This window comes from Coffea eugenioides, chromosome 2, assembly GCF_003713205.1.
Source record: "Coffea eugenioides isolate CCC68of chromosome 2, Ceug_1.0, whole genome shotgun sequence".
Classification (NCBI taxonomy): Eukaryota; Viridiplantae; Streptophyta; class Magnoliopsida; order Gentianales; family Rubiaceae; genus Coffea; species Coffea eugenioides.
The window spans coordinates 9940920-9963636 of record NC_040036.1 but is presented as its reverse complement, the minus strand read 5'-3'; the positions used below and the strand labels follow the sequence as shown (position 1 = coordinate 9963636).

Below are 22717 nucleotides of genomic sequence, written 5' to 3'. Positions count from 1 at the left end.
AAAGATGGTAAAAAAATTACAATTAGATAACAACCATAATATTTTTTTAAAATATCCAAAAATTTTATTTAAACAATAAACAATAAACCCAGAAAAAATGCATAATTTGCTTATAAAACAATCAAAATTTGCAACTCAAATCAACAAATACAAATTTACTTCATGCAATAATTTTAACTAAACAGATACCACACTCTTGCCAACAACAGATTTTGATGGAAGATATTCTTCAATTAAGAGTGGTGTTTCAAATGTGCTCCTTTTGTTTAGTTAGAAGTGATAAGAATCATATAATCTCTAAGATTAACTCTTTTGCCTTAGGTATTATGCTAGATGAGGAAATCTTACTTTGTTAGGGTCAAGTTCACTGACTTTATTTTCAACTCAAACCCTTGCGAGATTTTACATAGCATTTCTGGTCATTTCTGGTCATTGCATAGATTTTACATCTGGACGTTAACGAACCTCTGCCTGCATCTCACCTTGAATTGCTGCTGCCAAGGCATTCCTCATTTCCTCGCTCCAGTTTTCTCCCACGCCCTCTTGGATTGTTTCCAGGAATGCTTCTTTCACAACCTATGTCTCAAGTAAAATTGACAAATTTATTACTTTCTTTATTAATTGCTTCGTAATAAAAACTTTGAATGAAGTGATTCCTACATGTTTGCTTGTTAAATTATGATCAAGAATGGATTTTGTATTTCCACATTAGCATATAATATATCTATCAGTTACACTCCATCAAAATTCAAGAGACACCACTATTAGGACAGAGCTTTAGAACTAGTGGTACCTCAAAATGGAATCTAAGAACTCCCTTTTGGAGATGAACAGATCCCAACCACTTGACAGTAGTATCGGCAAACACCACTTTGCCCTTCTCACGCAGCTGCACTACTGATTCGCAAATCTGATCTCGTGTACAATACAACCTTGTCAGATCCCAACAATTTGCAGGATCTTGAGATCTAGCTTCCAAGCACTGCAAGTGCTTTCAAGTACGTGGAATATCTTCACCAATTAATTTTGGTATCCACATGTAAACTAAACCATAAACAATAATTACTCGTATTGCTTTACTGGTTTTCTAATCTCCCCAAGAATGACAACCCGTTAAATTTGTACATGTCCATGTTAATCATTGCTTAATGCTTCTCTTTTGAATTTTAATATCGATAGATAGAGATGCCTGAAATATAATTATGCATGAGTGTAATTGGTGGTCTTTGTCAGATTTGGATCAACAGTTCACAATAGGAGAATAAACAATATAGTCCATCATACTCTTTTTTTTTTTTTATCAATTGTCATCATCTATCTACTCCTATTCTAGAGGATAATCCAACAGAACCACAGAAAATTGATCGAACTGAATCACCATCGGATCATATAAGTGCATTGCGCACCCATATAGTCCATCATACCTGTAGAGGAAAAAGTGGAGACCATCATCAACGAGATAATGAAAAAAATTGTTAAAGGGTATAGCTCTTCAGAGAAAAAAAAATACTAGTAACAAAGAAGAAGATTCAGAGCCAAAAGTATTAAAGTTATGGTGCTTTTAAAATTGATGAAGTATAAAAATAGAATACCAACAAATCATGGAAGATAGACACGACCCAATGTTTATTTTTTTCAGTTTAAAAACGACCTTTCCTGTTGTGGTAGTAGCATACGCCAGGTTGATGAACAATTGAACACTCGTTGTTTATAGGGATGGTGGAAGACAAGAAATGACAACATAAATTTATTATTATTGTTTATGGTAATATCTATTTAGCCATTTCGCAAAGTCGGGCAAAATTTACGAAAATGACAACAGAAAATGAATTGAGCCAACACACCATCTTGAAAACCTTGGCAGCATGTGCCCAGATCTTGGGATTGTTCTGTGGATCATCGGTGTCCCTTAGATATGAGAACATGTTCTTTGCCTCTGGTGCTTTCTCCAGGATCCTTAACCATGTAGCAACAAGATATTAACCGTGAAATTGGCAAGAGAAAAGAAATTATTCAAGGAAGAAAGAGACACAATATTCAGCTATCACGAGCCTAAAATAGTGATTTTAGATAGTGCTAATGATTTAAATAAGCTATTTTCAGTTTGCAAATGTTTCAGGTGCTCAATTCGATTCAAACTCGTTCAACCATTTTCTTAACTACACAGAGCTAGACGTAGATACAAGCAACCTCTTCTGTACTACTCCATATCTCTGTCTCTGTGTGTGTTTGTGTGTAGAAAGTTTAAATTCTGCAAAGCAAACGAATTGGTCGGAAACTGGTGGTGCAAACTTACGATGTAGATATACGAAAACCATGTAGAGGAATATCTTGTTTCAGCAGCTCCCACGACTCCTTCACCAGAGCTTCTTGCTTCTAGCTCAACACCATTCTTGCTCCTTAATTTTCTGAGCTGATTGCTAAATAGCTAGCCCCACCCTTCCCAGCTTTATATTGGCCTTTTGGGCAATACGGGGGGTTTAAATGTAATCTTCAGAAAGTTAAACAGGGTTAGCCATAAAACCATATGTGATAATTGACAGTTGACAACAACGTAGGGCATCATTTAAAAAAAAAAAAAAACAATAGGATGAAATATTTTTAGCAATTTATCTTGCAGCTATCCACCGTGCAAAGCACGATAATTTCCTCCCAGTTGGGTGTTCCTGTTTCTGAACCTTCGTTTAACACTTTTCGGGCTGCTACAGATCTCTAACTCGCCAGTGTCAAAAAGCCACCTTCATCAGTTTAATCAGTGAACTGGTCTCGACTTACCTGAGGAAGAGAGAAAAAAAATGGTGAACTGGTCTATTTTGAAGGTTGGAGTTAATTTGTCATGGAGTATGAGGAAAAATACAGAAGTCGTGATCTAGAATACAGGAAAGGCGTGTTCTAGCTGGAAGAAGGAGAGAGGCGTGTTCCAGTTTGTGTGAAAGGCGCAGCCACGCAACTTGAGGAAGTAAGGCGTGACTTACAAATCACGCCTTCTATCTGTTATAACAGAATTATGCTTCTGTTTGGCACAAGTGGAGCTGATGATTCCAGAACTTCCACGTGGCCTCACCTGATTAGCTAGTTTAGAAGTTAGTTAGTCTGGAAGTGCCATAAAAGGCTGAAGAATCCGAGAGTTAGACAGATTTTTGTCATATTATTTCCATTGTTTGTAAACAGAAATTGGCTCTGCCAATTTCCCTCTCTTTTCTTTTTCAATTCCTTCAATCTTTCCCCTTCTTGGCTAAATCCATTATTTCTGTTCTTGTAATTGGTTTTCCAGATTCAATTAATGAAAGTTGAAGTTCATTCGTTCACTAATTCATTGATTCTTCATTAACTGATTTTATTCATTCAAGCTTGTTCCTTCTGATTTCCGCATTAGTTCTGGCTTCTCTGGTTTCTGGTCCATAACAGTGGTATCAGAGCTTAGCTACGAGCCATTGGGATGACAAAATCTCAGGAGGAGGTGTTAAAAAAAGATATCTCTGAGCTAGGCAGTGTGGTCAAGGTGTTGGGACATAGGCAAGAAAGCACAGAGAAGACTCTCAAAAATCTAGACCAAAAATATGAAAGTATGATGGCTATGATGGCTCAGATGATGGCAAAATTCAATGACAAGAACAAGGAGGCAGAAAGTAGTAGCTCCATTGAAGGACCTAAGAAGGAAGGAACACAGGAGGAAGGCTATGACAGATCAGATTGGAGGGAGACCAGAACCTACTCCAGAATGCCTAAAGTGGAGTTACCTAACTTCACAGGAGATAATCCCAGGGAATGGATCCGTAAGGCTAATAAGTTCTTCAAGATCAATGGAGTGGAGGAGAACATGAAATCTGAGATTGCTGAGCTATACCTGAGGGACAGAGCTGATACCTGGTTCCATGGAGTATTCAGTGGCAGGGGAACCATTCCATGGACAGAACTGGCTACTGCTTTGTGTAAAAGGTTTGGGGAGGGTACACCAGAAGAAGCTATTGAAGAATTCAACAAGCTTAGGCAGGAAGGATCCATAGCAGACTACCTGGAAAAGTTCGAGCTACTCAAAGCACTGGTAATGCCTTCCCTCCGTCATTTGGCAGATTCCTACTATAAAGCATGTTTCCTAAGTGGTCTAAAGGAAGAAATAGTCAATATGGTTAAAATGGCCAAACCTGCAACCCTGTCAGATGCAATAGAAGCAGCCAAGCTACAAGAAAAGAACCTGAAAGCTATGCAAAAGTTTCACAAACCCCTACCTAACAGCCCCCAGACACACAGAACCCCTTTCCACCCACAGAGCCATAACAAATGGAACCCCACCCCATCCAGATCCTCAGATAAAAACCCCACAGACACCTACAGAACCCCAAACAGCAACACTAACCAGTTCAAAAAGATCACCCCTAGTGAGTTCAATCTCAGGAGAGAGAAAGGACTATGTTATAAATGTGCTGAACCTTACACACTTGGCCATACTTGTAAACAATCCCACATCCATCTTCTGCTAGTACATGATGACAATGAGAAACAGGTAGCTAGTGAGGAAGGAAGAGAGACTGAACCTGAAGTTTTCTGTGATTGCATTGAAAGCAAAATTGGGGATGAACATATGGAAATCTCCATCAATGCTCTAGCAGGAGGTAGTGAACACCAAACTATTAAATTGAAGGGGTTAGTAAAAGGGAGAACTATCACTGCACTTATTGACAGTGGTAGCACTCACTGTTTCCTGGATGCACAACTAGCTAGCAATCTGAAACTGGTTAGTAGTGGTCCACCCCTAGTTGTTAAGGTAGCTAATGGGGAAAAGGTACAGTCCAACAGCCTAGCTAAACCTGTAGTGTGGAAAATGCAAGGCTATGAATTCCAGCACCAGTTCAATACACTGAAGCTAGGAGGATGTGATATGGTGCTGGGTGTAGACTGGCTGGCCAGATTCAGTCCTATGGAGTTTGACTTCAAGGGGCTTAGTGTGAAGTTCAGGAAAGGGAAACAGCAGGTGGAACTGAAAGGGGAGAGGGATCAGGTGCAGCTAAGGTTGATCAAAGGGAGTAGACTACATAAGTGGGCCAGGAAACAGGCCTATGGAATTATGGCTCAGCTCAGTGCAGTCCAGGAGGAGGTACAGGCCAATGCTACTACACCCCCAGAGGTGGAGGAGGTACTGCAGGATTTTGAGGAGGTATTCAAAGAACCTCAAGGGCTGCCCCCTGAGAGGGGTCATGATCATTCCATTACCCTTAAAGAGGGGTCTAAACCTTTCCAGATCAGACCATACAGGTGTCCCTATATTCAAAAGACTGAGATTGAGAAGCTGGTGCAAGAAATGTTGGGAAATGGTATCATTCAGCACAGTAATAGCCCCTTTGCATCCCCTGTACTTCTGGTAAAAAAGAAGGATGGCACCTGGAGATTCTGTGTTGATTATAGGCAATTAAATGAGCTGACAGTCAAAAATAAATACCCTATACCCCTTATTGATGAACTTTTGGATGAGTTGACAGGTTCCAAATATTTCACCAAGATAGATTTGAGGGCAGGCTACTTCCAGATCAGGGTGAAGGCAGCAGACATTCCCAAGACTGCATTTAGAACTCATCAGGGGCTCTACGAGTTCAAGGTGATGCCATTTGGGCTCACCAATGCCCCTGCTACTTTCCAGAGTCTGATGAACCATGTCTTTCAAAAGCAGCTAAGGAAATTTGTGCTTGTATTCTTTGATGATATCTTGATATATAGCTCAAGTTTGCAGGAACATTTGAAGCATGTTACAGAAGTCCTAGACATCCTCAGGAAACACCAACTGTATGCCAAAAGGAGCAAATGTGCCTTTGGCCAAAAACAGGTGGAGTACCTGGGACACATCATATCTGCTGAAGGAGTAAAAGCTGACCCTGAGAAGATTGAAGGTATGGTGAATTGGCCTACACCAGGAAATGTGAAACAGCTGAGAGGGTTCCTAGGCCTGACAGGGTACTATAGGAGATTTGTTAGGGGATATGGTGGTATAGCTAAACCATTGACTGCACTACTGAAGAAGGACAGCTTCCATTGGGGACCAGAAGCAGATGAGGCATTTCAGAAGCTCAAAAGGGCCATGTGTGACACACCTGTCCTGGCTCTACCTGACTTCAACCAACCATTTGTAGTAGAAACTGACGCCTGTTACAGTGGGATATGGGCAGTATTAATGCAGAACAGAAGACCTTTAGCCTATATCAGTCAAGGTTTGGGGCCTAGGAATATGGGGCTATCTATTTATGAAAAGGAGCTACTAGCTTTAGTTACAGCAGTCTCAAAATGGAGACATTACTTGGAGGGCCAACACTTCATCATCAACACTGATCATCAGAGTTTAAAGTACTTGCTGGAACAACGGATCACCACACCCCTGCAGCAGAAGTGGTTAACTAAGCTCATGGGGATGAGTTATGAGATCCACTACAGGAAGGGAAAGGAGAACGTGGTAGCTGATGGCCTTTCCAGGAGGGGAAACTCAGGCTTGGAGTGCACTGCAATAACCACTATAGTACCAGAATGGATCAAGGAGGTGATTAGTAGCTACCAAGGAGATGACTGGGCACAGAATATCATCAGGGAAGTTCTACTTAAACCAGACCTGATTGCCAATCACAGCTATCAGAATGGTATACTGAAGTTTAAAGGAAGGGTAGTAGTGGGATCAGGAGGGGAGATAAGGAAAAAGCTGATCAACACCTTACATGACTCCCAATTGGGGGGGCATTCTGGGATTCAGGCCAGTTTCATGAGAGCCAAGCAGTTGTTCTATTGGCCAGGTATGCACAGAGACATCAAAACAGCAATCCTAAAATGTGATATCTGTAGGAAGTGTAAGGATGAGCATGTATCCTATCCAGGGCTCCTACAACCCCTGCCAATTCCACAGTACCCCTGGAGCCACATCACTATGGATTTCATTGAAGGATTACCTAACTCTGAAGGAAAGGATACTATCATGGTAGTAGTAGACAGGTACACTAAGTATGCTCACTTTCTGAGCACCTCACATCCTTATGATGCCCCAAGGATCGCCAGGATTTTTCTAGATGGAGTGGTCAAGTTGCATGGAGTACCTCAGAGTATGCTATCAGACAGAGACAGGGTCTTCACCAGTCAGTTCTGGGGAGAACTGTTTACATTCCTGGGAGCTACACTGGACCTCAGTACCGCCTACCATCCTCAGTCTGATGGCCAGACTGAAAGGGTCAATCAGGTATTAGAAATGTACCTCAGGTGTTTTTCACATTTGGAACCAAAAAAGTGGAATCATTGGCTGACTATGGCTGAATGGTGGTACAACACTAGCTACCACACAGCCATCCAAATGACCCCTTTTGAGGCTCTTTATGGGCAGGCACCCCCCCAATTAGCTATAGGGCCATATACTCAGGCCAAGGTAGCTGTTGTTGGGGACTACTTAAGGGAGAGACACAAGGTTGACATCATACTGCAGCAGAACCTCAAGCTAGCTCAGGAGAGGATGAAAAAGTACGCAGATGAAAGCAGGAGTGAAAGAAGGTTTGATGTAGGTGATTGGGTGTACCTGAGGTTACAGCCTTACAGGCAGAGTTCAGTAGCCATGCGAGGGAACACTAAGTTATCAGCACGTTACTATGGACCATATGAAATAATAGGAAGAATGGGGGAGGTTGCATACAAGCTCAGATTACCAGCAGATTCCAAGATTCATCCTGTTTTCCATGTCTCTCTGCTGAAGAAAAAGGTTGGGGAACAGACCACACCTGTCTTACAACTGCCCGAAACAGATGGAAGGGGGTACTTAAGGATCGAACCAGTTGCAGTGCTAGAACGAAGAACAGTCAAGAGGAAGAATGCAGCTGCTGTTCAATGGCTGGTACATTGGTGGGGAACAGATCCAGCAGAGGCAACATGGGAATTTGCAGACGAAATTAGGAGGCAATTCCCTCATTTCCAATCTTGAGGACAAGATTCTTAAAGGGGGAGGCTCTGTCATGGAGTATGAGGAAAAATACAGAAGTCGTGATCTAGAATACAGGAAAGGCGTGTTCCAGCTGGAAGAAGGAGAGAGGCGTGTTCCAGTTTGTGTGAAAGGCGCAGCCACGCAACTTGAGGAAGTAAGACGTGACTTACAAATCACGCCTTCTATCTGTTATAACAGAATTATGCTTCTGTTTGGCACAAGTGGAGCTGATGATTCCAGAACTTCCACGTGGCCTCACCTGATTAGCTAGTTTAGAAGTTAGTTAGTCTGGAAGTGCCATAAAAGGCTGAAGAATCCGAGAGTTAGACAGATTTTTGTCATATTATTTCCATTGTTTGTAAACAGAAATTGGCTCTGCCAATTTCCCTCTCTTTTCTTTTTCAATTCCTTCAATCTTTCCCCTTCTTGGCTAAATCCATTATTTCTGTTCTTGTAATTGGTTTTCCAGATTCAATTAATGAAAGTTGAAGTTCATTCGTTCACTAATTCATTGATTCTTCATTAACTGATTTTATTCATTCAAGCTTGTTCCTTCTGATTTCCGCATTAGTTCTGGCTTCTCTGGTTTCTGGTCCATAACATAATTACCTGCACATGCGCTAAGGGTCCGAACATCAAAGTTGACGGAACGTTAGCCTCTTAACGCCAGTAGACTTTCTGTTTCCATTAAATGGCATTCAATTGGCCCCGCCAGCCCTTCTGAGGAAATAGATGTTGCAGATAAGATATAGATAGTATATTAGTCCTTCGCGTGATTTTTTTTTTTTTTTTTTTGTCGACACAGGGGTGTCCGGGTCAATCCTTACGAGATCCGACTAATCCTCTGCGGCCCGGGCCCGACGCGTGATTGAAAATATGATATTTTCCTTTTTATCCGTACCAAAATTATGTTTCTTACTAAAAATGGATCAATAAATTTGTTCACTCTGAAGCGGTTTTAACAATTATTGTGAGTTTCAAAAGATACATCTCATCTTTATCAAAATTGCTCCAATAGCATAGCATCCTTTGCACGAAACTATGATAAATTTGGAGAGTGAAACTCCATACACTTCAAATGGTTATTAATTTTACCAAAGCAATTAAGGGTTCATAGTTGCATTCATTCTTTCACCATAAACTAGCTACGAATAGGGATATGAAAGGAAACCAAACAAGATTAGGTAACTGTTGATAAAAAAAAAAAAAAAACACAGTCTCCAAAGTGCGTTAAATTTATTGGGACAGAGGGAGTAATTGCATTATTTATTTATTTATGATATCACGAATTGATTCTTGCTTGATAACGATTAGCTCAACCATTGGAACCAGTAACCCTTGTCCTAATAACTTAACACTACTATATTAATTATTAATTATTTATTTATTTATGATATCACAGATTGATAATAGTTGGATAACGGTTAACTCAACTGTTGAACTAGTAACCCTTAACCTAATAGCTTTTCAAGTTCAATAAACGATTTAGGTTTCAAAACCTTGCTAAGGAATTAGAACGTAATAACTAGTTTAATCTTTTGAGTCAAGTGTGATTGCCTGATTTATATATTGAACCTCTTTTATTTGCTCTTTTAGGTTTTTTCCTCACAAGTGATAATTAGAACTTTTGGTTATGAGCTTAAACTACTCTTTGGCAAGTAGCTTTTTTTTGGCAATGATGGACCAATAAATTGTTCCATGTTTTTTAGTGTTGGACTAAAAAGTACCAAAAGTCTGGCAGGGGTCATGAGGGCTATGTCAAGAAGCCAAGAGTTTAACAGAGGTCCATAATTCTTTTAGAGATATTGAAGAAAGGGAATCCATGAGTTGTAAAAGAGACACTCTTGAATCTTTAATTAAGGTGGTTCAAGGAAGAGTCTGTGAATTTAGATTGAGGAGTTACTCATAAAAGGAAAGATTGTTAAATTCATGAATAGAAGTTATTCGTCACACATTAGTTTGAGAGATTCGTTAATATAAGGTACTAGCTGGATAACTCCTGACTTGCATATTATGCTTCTTTTTCTCCAATCAATTCTATTGCACGCACTAAAGGACTAGTTTTAATCACTTTTAAGTAACTTATAACGATACATGATTGGATAATAATAATAAAGTGACGAGATGCCGATGAAAATGATGGTAGATTGGATAGGAGATTATTTGAAAAAATTGTTTCGAATAACACTGTAATATTTTTGTAATTTAATATATATCTGCTAAAAAGGTGTTTGAAAATTATGTTTATGATGTGAGTTGAATAATATTTTTTTTGTAAATTATGCTTACTCAACGGACCCTATTTAGTTAATAGAAGTGGGTGACAAAACTTTTTGAAAAGTTTGACCGTGTATGCATCTTTGATTGTAGTGGCTAATCGAAACCCCGAAACTTTTGCGTTTCATATTTTTTTTATTTCTTATCATCTGAAAACCGGAAATTTATCTTCTTTTTTCTTTAACAAAATGACCAACTAAAGTTCTTTTAGACTAATGTTCAAGACTGATTGAGTTTACCATTATAGGTGTCAATTCATTTCTTGGCTTGGCCACAACTTGGCACTTGGCAGCCAATTAATAAAACATGTCCATTACGGAAATGATATTGTGTTGGTGAATTTTGATTGTATGAATTTTTAAATTTTGAAGTGACACGGCTCGTATAATTAAAAAAAAGAAGAAGAAGAAATGACTTAGCTGGAAGAGCTTGCAATGCAACATCCTGTCGATGTCACCAATTAATTAATTAATCAGCTAATGGTCATGATTCTGTGCGTTAAAGAGTGACAGTAAAACATGTTTTCTAAATTATGTAAAAACATGTTTACAAAAAACAAGTTCAAATAAATGGAGTTGATTTTGGAAATTTTCCTTGTTGTAGTGCTTTTTAGTTCTTTCTTTTGCAGTGGCATAAAAATTATGTTAGTTTTATTTGTTTCACCTTCGTACAAATTTTAAGAATCGAACAAATGTAGACTCTAATGTATATAATGGCCAAACCTCTACCAGTAGTCTTTCCATTTTGATATATGTATATATATATATTAAATCGACATGCCAATTTTTACAATAACGCATGCATGCGTTTATTGAGCAATGAGCACTGTCACAGAAGCCGCGCCTACGCATAGGAGTTACCATACACAGATGAAGCTTCACACGGATTCTTGCAGTAGATTTTGCTTTGGCAGTTATGCAATGGGCTTTGATGAAGCAGCAGCCTCAACCTGCATCTCACCCATAATTGCTGCTGCCAAGTGATCATAGGCTTCTCCCCATGCATTCTTCATTTCCTCGCTCCATTTTTCTCCCACGCCCTCTTCGATCGTTTTCAGCAATGCTTCTTTCACGACCTATGTCTCACGTAAACTTCACACGTTAAATCTCTTCATCAGTTGCTTCGTGATGAAATTTGAATAAATTGAAGACTCTTACTTATTTATGACTAAGGTTGGAATGTCATAATCACGCACATACTAATGTTAATGCTGGACACTTCTTGAAGTTCTGGAGATTAAAATAGTACAGCCAGCTTTAGAACCATTACCTCAAAATGGGGTTGAAGAACTCCTTTCCGGAGGTGAACAGATCCCAACCACTTGAGAGTAGTATCGGCAACCACCACTTCACCCTTCTCGCGCAGCTGCACTGCTGATTCGCAAGTCTAATGTTGTATATAATTCAACCTTGTCATATTTCTAGTTGACTAATTGATAGAGATAGATAATCATTACTGTAATGGACATTTACAGCTATATATGCATGATCAATTTGCAGGGAACTTGAGATCCACCCTCCAACCATTGCAAGCGGTCTTCAATTGAAATGTTTATCTTTAACTTTTGTTCTGCACTTGTAGACTAAACTATAAACGGTATAGTTTATTACCTATTTCTCCTGTTTTTCTAATCTCTCCAAGAATGATAACCCGTTAAACTTGTACGTGCCCGTGTTAATCATTGCTCGATGCTTCTCTTTCGAATTTCGAAATCAATAGATAGATGCCTGAAATTAAATTATGAGAGTGTGGTTGGTGGATTCTAGTCAGCTTCAATCAACCGTTCAATCATTTTTGGTTATTACCCATCAGAAGGAACAGGGGAATTATATGTAGCATATCCATACATAACGAGGTAATGAAAGTCTCTTTTGATAAATAGTTTGTCATTTGAATTTTGAACCTATTCAGCCATTTCGGCTGGTGGGCAAAAATTAATTACGAAAATGAAAGCACAAATTGAATTAAGCCAACATACCAGCTTGAAAACTCTGGCAGCGTGTGCCTTGAGCTTGGGATTGTTCTCTGGAATTTCATCTGTGTCCCTTAGAAATGAGAACAAGTCCTTCGCCCCTGGTGCTATCTCGAGGATCCTTGATCATATAGCCCGTAACCCAAAAAAAAAAAAAGAAAAGAAATTAAGCAAATTAGGCAAGGGAGGAAGAGAAACTATATTGATGAATCTGAGAAATTAATAATCCAGCTATGATGATCCTAAAATAGTGGTTTAGGTAGTATTATATATGGAAGAACACAAACTTGTTAAAACCATTTTCTTACTGGGTACAAGCAACATCTTCTGCATTAGGTACATATACACTGAAACAAAGTTACAATAATGCAAACTAGAAATTCCGTGGAGGAGATTTTGGTCTATTAGTTATACAAGTTGAGAGGTCAAGAATTAGAGATTTTAAGTTCAAATGCCTTTCATCTCCGTCCCCACTTCGTAAATCCCACTACTTTCTTGCTACCAAAAAAAATTAAAATTAAAAGAATGCACTCCAGAAATTGGACGAAAACTCTCGGTGCATACTTACAATGCAAATAAACGAAAACCATGTCGAGGAATATCTTGTTTCATCAGCTCCCAGGACTCCTTCACCAGAGCTTCTTGCTTCTCAGTCAACGCCATTTTTGCTCCTCTCCCTGAACTTTTTTGAGCAGACTGTATAATAGCCCCTCCCTCGCTTTATATTGGGTTTTGAGAGATAAGGTATCATATTCACACGGATATACGAGGTGCAATGGGCAAGAGACTTTTGGATGGTTTCCGGAAGCTTGATGTTGGCATCATTTGTTGGCCAGATCATATGTGGTACACACCTGCAAAAGATCCAGCCGTCGTTGTTTGACAGTGTATATATTTTCATTTTTGAATATATGACACATAATTTGAATTTGAATTTGAAAATTAAATTTTGCATATGTGTCATGTATCCAATCGTGATAGTATATACAATGTCAATGTGTATAAGATTTACTTTACTATATTTTCCCCTTTTTTTTTGGTTACATATGCGTACACAGTGTACTTAGATTTGTTAGCTAAAAGTTAAAGCAAGCTTGGAAATCATTACTTTGGTGTGCTTGGATAGGTTCTTATAATTATTTGATTGCATTATAAATATGTTTTTAATTATTTTTTATCAAATCAATTACATTTTTATCTCACATATATCACATCATATAAAATACAACTATAACATTTTTTCAAAAAAATTATTCCAAATAATCTTCAATGCAAACACACTCCCTATTATCACGTAGTATACTGTTTCCCTTTTTGGATAGGGTTACTCAAGAGATCAGTTGCTTTTTTAATTACAGAAGAAGTCAATTCTTTATAACAAAGACAAAAAAAAAAAGTTAATAAATAAATAGCCGAAACTCTGGGAGACCATTGGCCCATGTTCAGACAATATTAGAAATTTCAACTTTTCCTTAAGGCTATCTCCATTATGTAATCAGCCTGCTTGTAGAAGCCCAGACTTGAAAGTAACAACTAAAACACAAAGCATAAATCGTTTGGGTTTCGACGTACATTTATATGAAGTTTAGGGCCAAGCCCAACAGACAAAGCGGATCAAAGCAAGGAGACATGGGAGTGATAATGAGCACAATTAAATAGAATATTTTAATGTTTAAAATTTATTTGATTATTTTAATAAGTTTAAAATTGTGTTCAAACTTAGTTTTTTTTTTTTGGTATTCAAATTTGATTTGTTTATTTACAGAGTTGAAATTAAATGATGTCAAGTTCAAGTAGCTCGAATTTTTTACTTGTAAATTCTAATTTTATATCAATCAATTCAAATTCAAACCAAGTTTAAAAGTATACAAAACACAAAATATTGTTCAATTATGACATAATTAGTTGAAAGATCAAATTCGAATAAACTCTTATTGAGTCGAATTCGATTCCATTAGTGAGTAGCTTGATTGCTTTTTCACCCACAAGGAGTCCACACAACAATTTTTGACCGTTGAAATTGATCTTGTCGATTAAAGTAAATTTCCCAAGAATGGGTTGCTGTCAAACACCTAATAACCTTGTGGTGATTGATAGTCTCAATGCATCACACGACGACACGTACGTCTCTTCTTCAGATGCAAAAGCTTAATTTTAATGGGATCCCAGTGCTCTTGTCATACAACGAAATGTTGGACGATATAATAATAGTAGCATAATAAAATACATTATTATTATTATCTTGACTCAATTTTCCGGCCAAGACACGTACCATTTCATAAAGGAGATGGCCTATTGGATTGAACTCATCCTCTTCTGATTGACTTCATACTAAAAAAATAAAAATGTAAATCCATTATACAGAAAAATTAAATAATCCTCAGTTAATTTTCTTATGGGGCAAAGCTGACCGGTCAGCTAGCTGGACGTGTGATGCATATCCAATCCACAATTGTATTTGTACAGGTAGAAGGAGAGAAAAACAAATTAAATGTCGATTTTTTTTTTCTTGTTGCCTAGTTGAAGAGAATGAGACAACGAAGATTTGAAGTAGCAGAGAATTAATCAGACCTCAAACCATTTTTAATAAGCAGTTCAATTCAGCCGGTGCAGAAATCCAACCGGGTTCCTTCGGATCGTTTTTACAAATATATTAGTATCATGTAGATTGTGGAACACTCAGTCATGACAATGAGATGTGGTCCAGTCTGCAATTTTTTCTTCATGATGTAGTAAAATTTAGTCGATACACTCCATGATTATTTTGGACCACTTCTCGCTTCTATTATTCCAGTTGAGATCCTCTGTGCCACTACTCGGTGTCAAATCCAGTGTCAATCCCACATATCACGTGATGGTAGAAGAAATTTAAATAAATAACACATGACAAATTAAATAAATAGGATACTTGATATAAATATAGGAGTGACACTAAATTATCACTGAAAAAGTGACACTGAAGATTCCGTGTGCTATTATTCATCACTGGTAAATGCTCTATTCTTATTGCTATCATTTATTCTTACAACGCATTAAGGACTATCCAGAAGCCTCTCCCGGGAATCACAAATGAGGCTTTCACTAAAGACATCCTTTGTAGATTATACGTTGTCGATGTTAAGGAACGGGCTTTGATGAAGCAGCAGCCTCTGCTTGCATCTCACCTATAATCGCTGCTGCCAAGTGATCATAGGCCTCGCCCCATGCATTCTCCATTTCCTCGCTCCATTTTTCTCCCACGCCCTCTTCGATCGTTTTCAGCAGTGCTTCTTTTACCATCTACGTACGTCTCATGCAGAAATCAAAATTTAATAAATTAAGGAATAAAACTTTATTATACATAAGCATGTAGATTAATTAGTGTAAACTTCTTGAAAATTTATGAAGAGATACAAGAACGGGACTGCAGACAGCTTCAGAACTAGGCCTAGTAGGTAGTACCTCGAAATGGGGCGCAAGGACTCCATTCTGGAGATGAACCGATCCCAGCCACTTGAGAGTAGCATCGCCAATCAGAACTCCGCCCTTCTCACGCAGCTGCACCACTGATTCGCAAGTCTAATGTCGTATACAATTAACCTCGTCAGATTTCGTTAAACTACTTGCTAGAGATAAATACATCCTTGTAATGAACATTAATGACAATCTAAAGGAAGGAAGTTGAGACCTAGCTTCCAGCCATTGCAAGTGCTTCAAAAATGGAAATCTTCACCCATTTCTTCTAGTTATGCTCTCTTAAACTAAACCAATGAGTGATTTGATTAGTACGTTTTGCTTTTCTGGTTTTCTAATCTCTCTTCAAGATTGGCATACTTTAAAATTTTGTAGATCAATGTGTAACATGTCCGTTTAATCATTGCTTGATGCCTTTCTTTTGAATTTCGATGTTGATAGATAGATGCCTGAGATTACACTGTCAGGGTGTAATCGGGGGTTTCTTGTCAGATTTGGATCAACAGTTAGGCAATTCTTTGTTGATGACCATCAAAAGAAAAACTGGAGAAATAGTATAGTCAATAATTAGGGAGAGTTGGTGATAAAAATTTGTCTAGGGACAAATTAAATAAAAATTTCACACTCACAAATGTTAATTAATAGTGTTGGGCATTAGAAAATGATGAAGTATAAAAGAATAAATCAAGGAAGATTGAAGCCACCTAATATGTTCAATTTTTAGGTTAAAAACGACCTTGCGTTTGGACCAAATGGCGTGACTAACAAGTAGAACTGCAACAACTAATATTAAATACCATGCAGATACTTCCATTCTAGATTATTTATGGCAGTATATACTATACACGCAAGTTGATGAACATGAGTCGTTTATATATAGCTACGGAGAGAGAGAGACGAGAAAAGCTTAATATATACACAAATATAGCCATTTCTCAAAGTGTACAAGAATTACAATTATGAAAACATGAAATGAAGCACGCCAACATACCAGCCTGAAAACTTTGGCAGCATGTGCCCTGAGCTTGGGATTGTTCTGTGGAATTTCATCCGTGTCCCTTAGAAATGAGAACAAGTCCTTTGCCCCTGGTGCTTTCTCCAGGATCCTTAACCATATATTATATACCCATAAAATATAAACCGTCAACATAGCCCCCCCCCCCAAAAAAAATACTACTAATAATCAAGGGAGGAAGAGAAACAATATTCATGAATCAAAGAAACATTCAGCTACCATCACCATAAAAATAATGATTTAGGTAGTGTTATGCAATGATGCTAAAAAGGATGATAGTCTCACCATATATATATATATATATTGAAGACAGTAAAAAAGTTGATGAAAAGCAAAATATCGGTGGCGCATACTCACGATGTAAACAACTATTCCTAGAGTAATTGATCACCAAGAGAATTTTAAAAACTCTATTTGGGTATAGGTCAAGGAATTAAATCCCTTGGCCTGTATTCTAATATTCAGACTTTCCTGAAAATGTTTTGCCAGCAGGTGCGTAGGCACCCGCCTTAATCTCTTTAGGTTCCCCTTTCTCTAGTGTAGAGTAGCAGCAGTTGTAATATACAATTTATCATGTCGACAAAAAAAAAAAAAAAAAAATACTCACGATGTAAACAAACGAAAACTGTGTAGGGGAATATCTTGTTTCAGCAGCTCCCATGACTCCTTCACCAGAGCTTCTTGCTTCTCACTCAACATTTTTTTGCTCCTTAATTTCTTGAGGTGATTGTCAAGTAGCTAGCCCTCCCTCCCTCGCTTTATATTGCCTTCTTGCTTGGGCGACAAGATGCAAATTTAGACTTTGGTCTTTGGATTGTGTGGTGGTTTAGCCCCAAAATCAATGCTATGTGGTAATTGACAGTTGACACCCGCCAATGATCGAGCTGCGTCTACCGGATGCTAATGGCCCCTCATTTGAAAAGTTGCAAAGCCAAGACGTATAGGCCGGGCCGAGGGATGTATTAAATAAGGGCGAATGACATATATTTTTTTATAATACAAATAAATCGCAATTCTGATCAACCCATAAATGGTGAAAATTATAACTCAATATTACTACAAATTAATTGACATAAAATGGAAGAAGAAATTGACACTCAATGAGATTTGCACGTGTGAATGACATATCTAACTATCTAAATTATTGCAGTGAAAACAACACATGAACATGATATACTCTTCCTCTTTTCAATTTTTTTTTTCAAATTATACATACAAAGTGTGATTGATTCTTGGCTGAAACTTAAGACAAGCTTCGAAAACAGACAAGTTATAGATTATTCACAATACCTGTTAAATAAGAGTTACTGAACGGAACTTTTTCACATACACAGAAGTCAATTTTTTTATTGACTTGAAAAGAAAATTTGGGCTGTTAACAGCCGAAATTGTGGCAAAATTGGCCCATATTGAAACACTGGAAATCTCAACGAACTGAATCTTTGGTATTCCTCAGCTCTTTAACGAAAACCAGGCTGCTTGTAAAGCCCCAGACTCAAATGTAAATGTAAGTAAAATGTGAAACATAAACTAGTTGGGTTTGGAGAAACCAAGCTGAATAGACATCATTGCAAATGATCCTAGGCCCAAGACCAACAGACAAATGTGACCCAGAAAGCAGTCCAATAATAATTCTTGTACTAACACAATCGCGTAGGCGGTCGAAATTGATTCCGATTCCCAACTTAGGATGAAGGGAAACTAGCACATTTGCTAAGGCAACGGTGAAGTCTTTGGCTGATTTTTCAAGTCCTTGTTTCCTCCGTTTGTAAAACTTAAGAGTCTTTCTTGAATTTAAAAAAGAAAAAAAAAAAACTATGTCGAAACTGGAAATAAAAAATTCATAGATGTTAAAACTCACAAGAACAGATTGTTGTCAAACTTCCAGTAACCCTCCGGTAATGTAGTTTCAAACTTTCAATGCATTATGTTAAATGTATGTTGTTTGTAATCGGTTCATATATTGTTGACCCAAAAACAAAAAAGCAATTGGTTCATATACAAGAGGATACCTAATTCACATGTCATTATAACCGAAGGTTGATGAGAAACTTGTAGGTTATCGTTAATCAATTTTCATGCCAAATTGCCAACAATGAACACTTCACAAAGGTTAAGTGAATCCACTACAGAGAAATTAAATAATGAGCAAATTATTCGATGGTCACTGAACTTTTGGAATCGTAGAGTTTTGGCCACTGAATTTTTTGAAATCGTCCAGTTTTGGCCACTGAACTGTCTTTCGGGTTATTCCGTCAAATTTAATCATTAAATATGCCCATTTCTTTTGTCTCATGAATCATACAAACACTCAAATTTGTCATGTTTAACAATTAAATCTAATGGAATGACCCGAAATTTAAACTTTAAATAGTTTAGTGGCCAAAATCAGATATTTAATAGTTCAATGGTTAAAATTCGATGATTCCAAAAGTTTGATGGCCATCCAAATAATCTTGCTCATTAAATAATCCATGATTTACTTATTGTCCTAGCACCTTTACTACAAACATTGGTACGGGCTCCAAGTATGACAAATAGATGATTTTTTTTTCCTACGACATACAGTAATTTTAAATGGTAAACAAGTTGCTCTTACCTTTATATAGCCTGTTCTCATTTCTTCACTTTTTTTTTGGGGGGTTTTGGGGGGGGGGGGGGGGGGAGGGGATAAAAGTTAGAAGAGAGGAGGCTCACCTCATGGATGATCCTGAATATTCACCATTTTAATCAAAGTTAAGAGGTAAACAAGTTCTAATCGCTGGCAATTTGTGGGAAATCACCATTTCCGTTTACCCGTGGTACTTCCTGACAAGACAATCTTCTTGTTTGGGTACCGCACTGCAGCTTCGTCTTAGCTTCCTCCGGCAACATGTATTAAATCAGAAATGCTACGTATTATTGATGTCAAATAGACAAACTTGTAATGTAGTTGTGGAGAAAAAGTGTAGACCCATGACTGCATTAGGTAATTGCACGACCTTCAAATGGCAATTTTTAATTCATAATCTGTATTAAGAACTCTTAATTTTGTGGTTCCCAAGTCCAGCATCACAAATCCCGTAGAATGCTGTAGTCCCAAATTCCAAGTACTATTAAACACCAAGAAACTTCCACACCTCGTATTTTGGCAAAAATGAGAGATTCTCATTTCCACCGGTGATTGGTACTTGTATTGAACATTCTTGTAGTGCAAGGAGACACTTTTATGGGGAACACACTTGTCTTACCTCAGTAGGCAAAAGGGATCAGTTATGATAGTATTTAACTACAAAATCCAGGGTTTTAACTCCACTTTTTCTTCACTTTTATCAGATCTTAGCTTTCACTTTTTCCAGTTCTATGTCTGCAGTTGTTTTTTTCCCTTTCGGCCCACAAGGAGGAAATACTTCAATTCCTGTGATAGACGGTTAATCTGTGTTTTATCCAATGCGTAATTTGTGTCGCTTGCGTTCGGATTTGACACTTGCAAAGATAGAGGGGCAACTTTTGGACTTCTATAATTGAAATATGTCCCGTAGTTTTGCATCTCTTTTTGTTTGCTTTGGAAGAGGTTTTTGAATAATTTTCTAGTTGGGTAATTAGAAGTAAATATGTACTCAGTAAATTTTATACACATCCTGGGGTTTTCTTTTTATGTTTGTTGTCCATATATATACATATATATATATAACCTGATTTGCATTTGCTTTAGTTTAGATCAATGTGGTTTCTTTACACTTGCTTTAGCAACTTTACAGATGTTCTTTGATCCTAGCTAAAACTCCTATTTCAGTAATTTGCGAATATTCTTCGACAAGATCATGAATTTCTTGAAATGTTTGATTAGAAAAATGCACGATAAACATGTCTCGGTCACATGGCCACCGACTAGCAATAAAAATGAAAAATTAGTTTCACATGATTGATCAATCAGATGGAATCAGATCAAAACCATCGTTATAACTTTTTTGTTTAAACCTACCAAACATACACCTACCGTTTGGTAGGTTTTAAGGATCTTGTTGATGCCAGAGCTAAAAGGCTCCAACTAGCAATGCGTCCTCTTTACGTCTCATATAAGAAAAAATTATACTGGATGAATACTATCTAATAACAAGGAAACATATAATCTAGTCGGTAAGATGTTTCATCTGCAATCGACAACAACGAAACATATAATCTAGTCGGTAAGACGTTTCATCTGCAACCGACACGCTGCTCTTCAAAATATAGCTTTTGATGTCAATTACATTGTGTTGCTCAGCTAAATAAGATATTCATATCTATATATATAGATGTATAATTGTGATGCATGGTATTCTGAGGATCCAAACTGTAACACGAAAAAAAGTTTATAATCAAGCTGAATATACAGCACACATACAGGGGAATAAATGATTTTCAAGAATTTCTGCCGCCGTTATCACTTTTTGTACACATATGCATGTGTCCCCTTTAATGAACTCTAATATTCCTGACCACGTGAATGTTGTATCCATGAACTATATAATTAATTCATCAATTAATGGATATTAATTTCGCCATCTTTATACCTCTCTGTCTGCGAGTTGCCGCTGGTGGTGGGCTGCTGCTGCTGCCTCTTTAATTATTCCGTCAAAATTAAGAGACGGAAAAGTAACTTATGGTTTAAGCTCTACCATAAAAGCGCCTGCCGGCTTCTTCTTTACTTTTGTGCTTCTGATCTGGTCTTGACTCAAATACGTAATCTGTCTAAATCATGTCTTTAATTGTACGTAATCCAACTTTTTCTTCTTGCTAATATCCGCAGGAAAGGACACGTAAGATTGAAGCTTACTCAAAGCTTTAATTATATATATATATATATACGTATCCATCAAAAGTGGCGTGATTAATACGACATTGTCCACATACAGCCTTTTGTCAGTTTGAATTTGGTTAAATACAAATACAGAGTATGTAGAAAGAGGGGAAAAATTTAAAGTGCAACAGGTAACTGAGGGTTAAGATATTCCTTCAACGGAGTACAGAAAGTGAATTCTAGTTTTTACTTTGCTCCGTTTTGTTTTATGTGATTTAATATTCTGGATCTGGCGTTAGTATCTCACGGGGGCATATCGAACAGCAGAGGAGAGAGTAGAGACATATTGATATGGCCCAGAATTATTATTATTGTTATTAGCCAGATCGAGATCATATTAACTGTCCTGTCTGTCAGGGGATATTGGCTCGCTGCATGAACATATTTTTTGAAGTATATTGCGCTATAATCTTGCAATTTTTGTCAGTTACTCCTTCGTTTTCACCTTCTAACACACAGTAATCTTATAGTACATTCAAATTATTAAATCACTGGGGTTGGTCGGTGATCAGGGAAGAACTCTCCTCCTGTCATGTTTAGGATTTGAGTCCTCACAATTTAAGGATGGGAAAGGGATGAAAGATAATAATAAAAAAAATACAATCGAATTGTTAATCGGGTCCTTTTTAACTCTAGGTCATTTCTCTTATAAAAGGTGTCAAATTAAAAGGTAATATAATTAAAGTGTCTGTCTAACGGATGACTATTGAGTACTCGTTAAAATATATTTTTAAAAGTGTAAGATTGACTAGAAAAAGTGAGTAAATATAAAAGAGAGTGGATAAGATTAAATAGAAAAAGTATATAAATATAAGGAAAGTTAATAATTATTAGTATGCGTATATAAATTATAAGTTAAGTGAATTTTAAATGTGTTAATGAGTACCCAACGAGCACCTGTTAGTAAGGACCATCGTTATAATCTGAATATTATTGAATGCTGATGCAACCACAACAACTTAGAAGAATAGTCACGTCTGGATAGGCATTTTTTTTCTCTCTTATTGTATAGATGGAGTCTGAATCAAATTCAAATGGCCAGGTGTATGGTTATCAATCTGCTTAACAAATTCAACTGCTAACTAATAAGATTGCTCTTTCAAAGAATAGCCTTCAAAATCGGTTTGATTCCGTGGAAACGCTTCTGAAATTCAAAAAATTAGAAGTCAATGTAAGACTATCTTTTTCCCCCTTTTTTTTTCGTCCTTTTATAAATGAATTCCAAGTTTGTTAACGAAGACT

At 37.3% G+C, this 22717-nt stretch overlaps 2 protein-coding genes and 1 pseudogene across 2 annotated transcripts; all 3 read right to left on the bottom strand.

Annotated features, from left to right (window-relative positions):
• Nucleotides 1-456: 456 nt before the first annotated feature.
• Nucleotides 457-2391, bottom strand: LOC113756020 (annotated as a pseudogene).
• An 8530-nt stretch (nt 2392-10921) lies between these two features.
• Nucleotides 10922-12909, bottom strand: LOC113761633 (non-symbiotic hemoglobin 2-like). The gene is made up of 4 exons (XM_027304704.1): nt 12754-12909; nt 12192-12306; nt 11483-11599; nt 10922-11288 (listed from the first exon to the last, which is right to left on the bottom strand). Exons 1-4 carry the CDS (start codon nt 12846-12848, stop codon nt 11127-11129), a joined length of 489 nt encoding a protein of 162 aa, XP_027160505.1. The 5' UTR covers nt 12849-12909; the 3' UTR covers nt 10922-11126.
• A 2167-nt stretch (nt 12910-15076) lies between these two features.
• Nucleotides 15077-17371, bottom strand: LOC113762929 (non-symbiotic hemoglobin 2-like). The gene is made up of 4 exons (XM_027306571.1): nt 17261-17371; nt 16630-16744; nt 15627-15743; nt 15077-15464 (listed from the first exon to the last, which is right to left on the bottom strand). The coding sequence occupies exons 1-4, from the start codon at nt 17350-17352 to the stop codon at nt 15303-15305; spliced, it is 486 nt and encodes a 161-aa protein (XP_027162372.1). The 5' UTR covers nt 17353-17371; the 3' UTR covers nt 15077-15302.
• Between the last annotated feature and the right edge of the window lie 5346 nt (nt 17372-22717).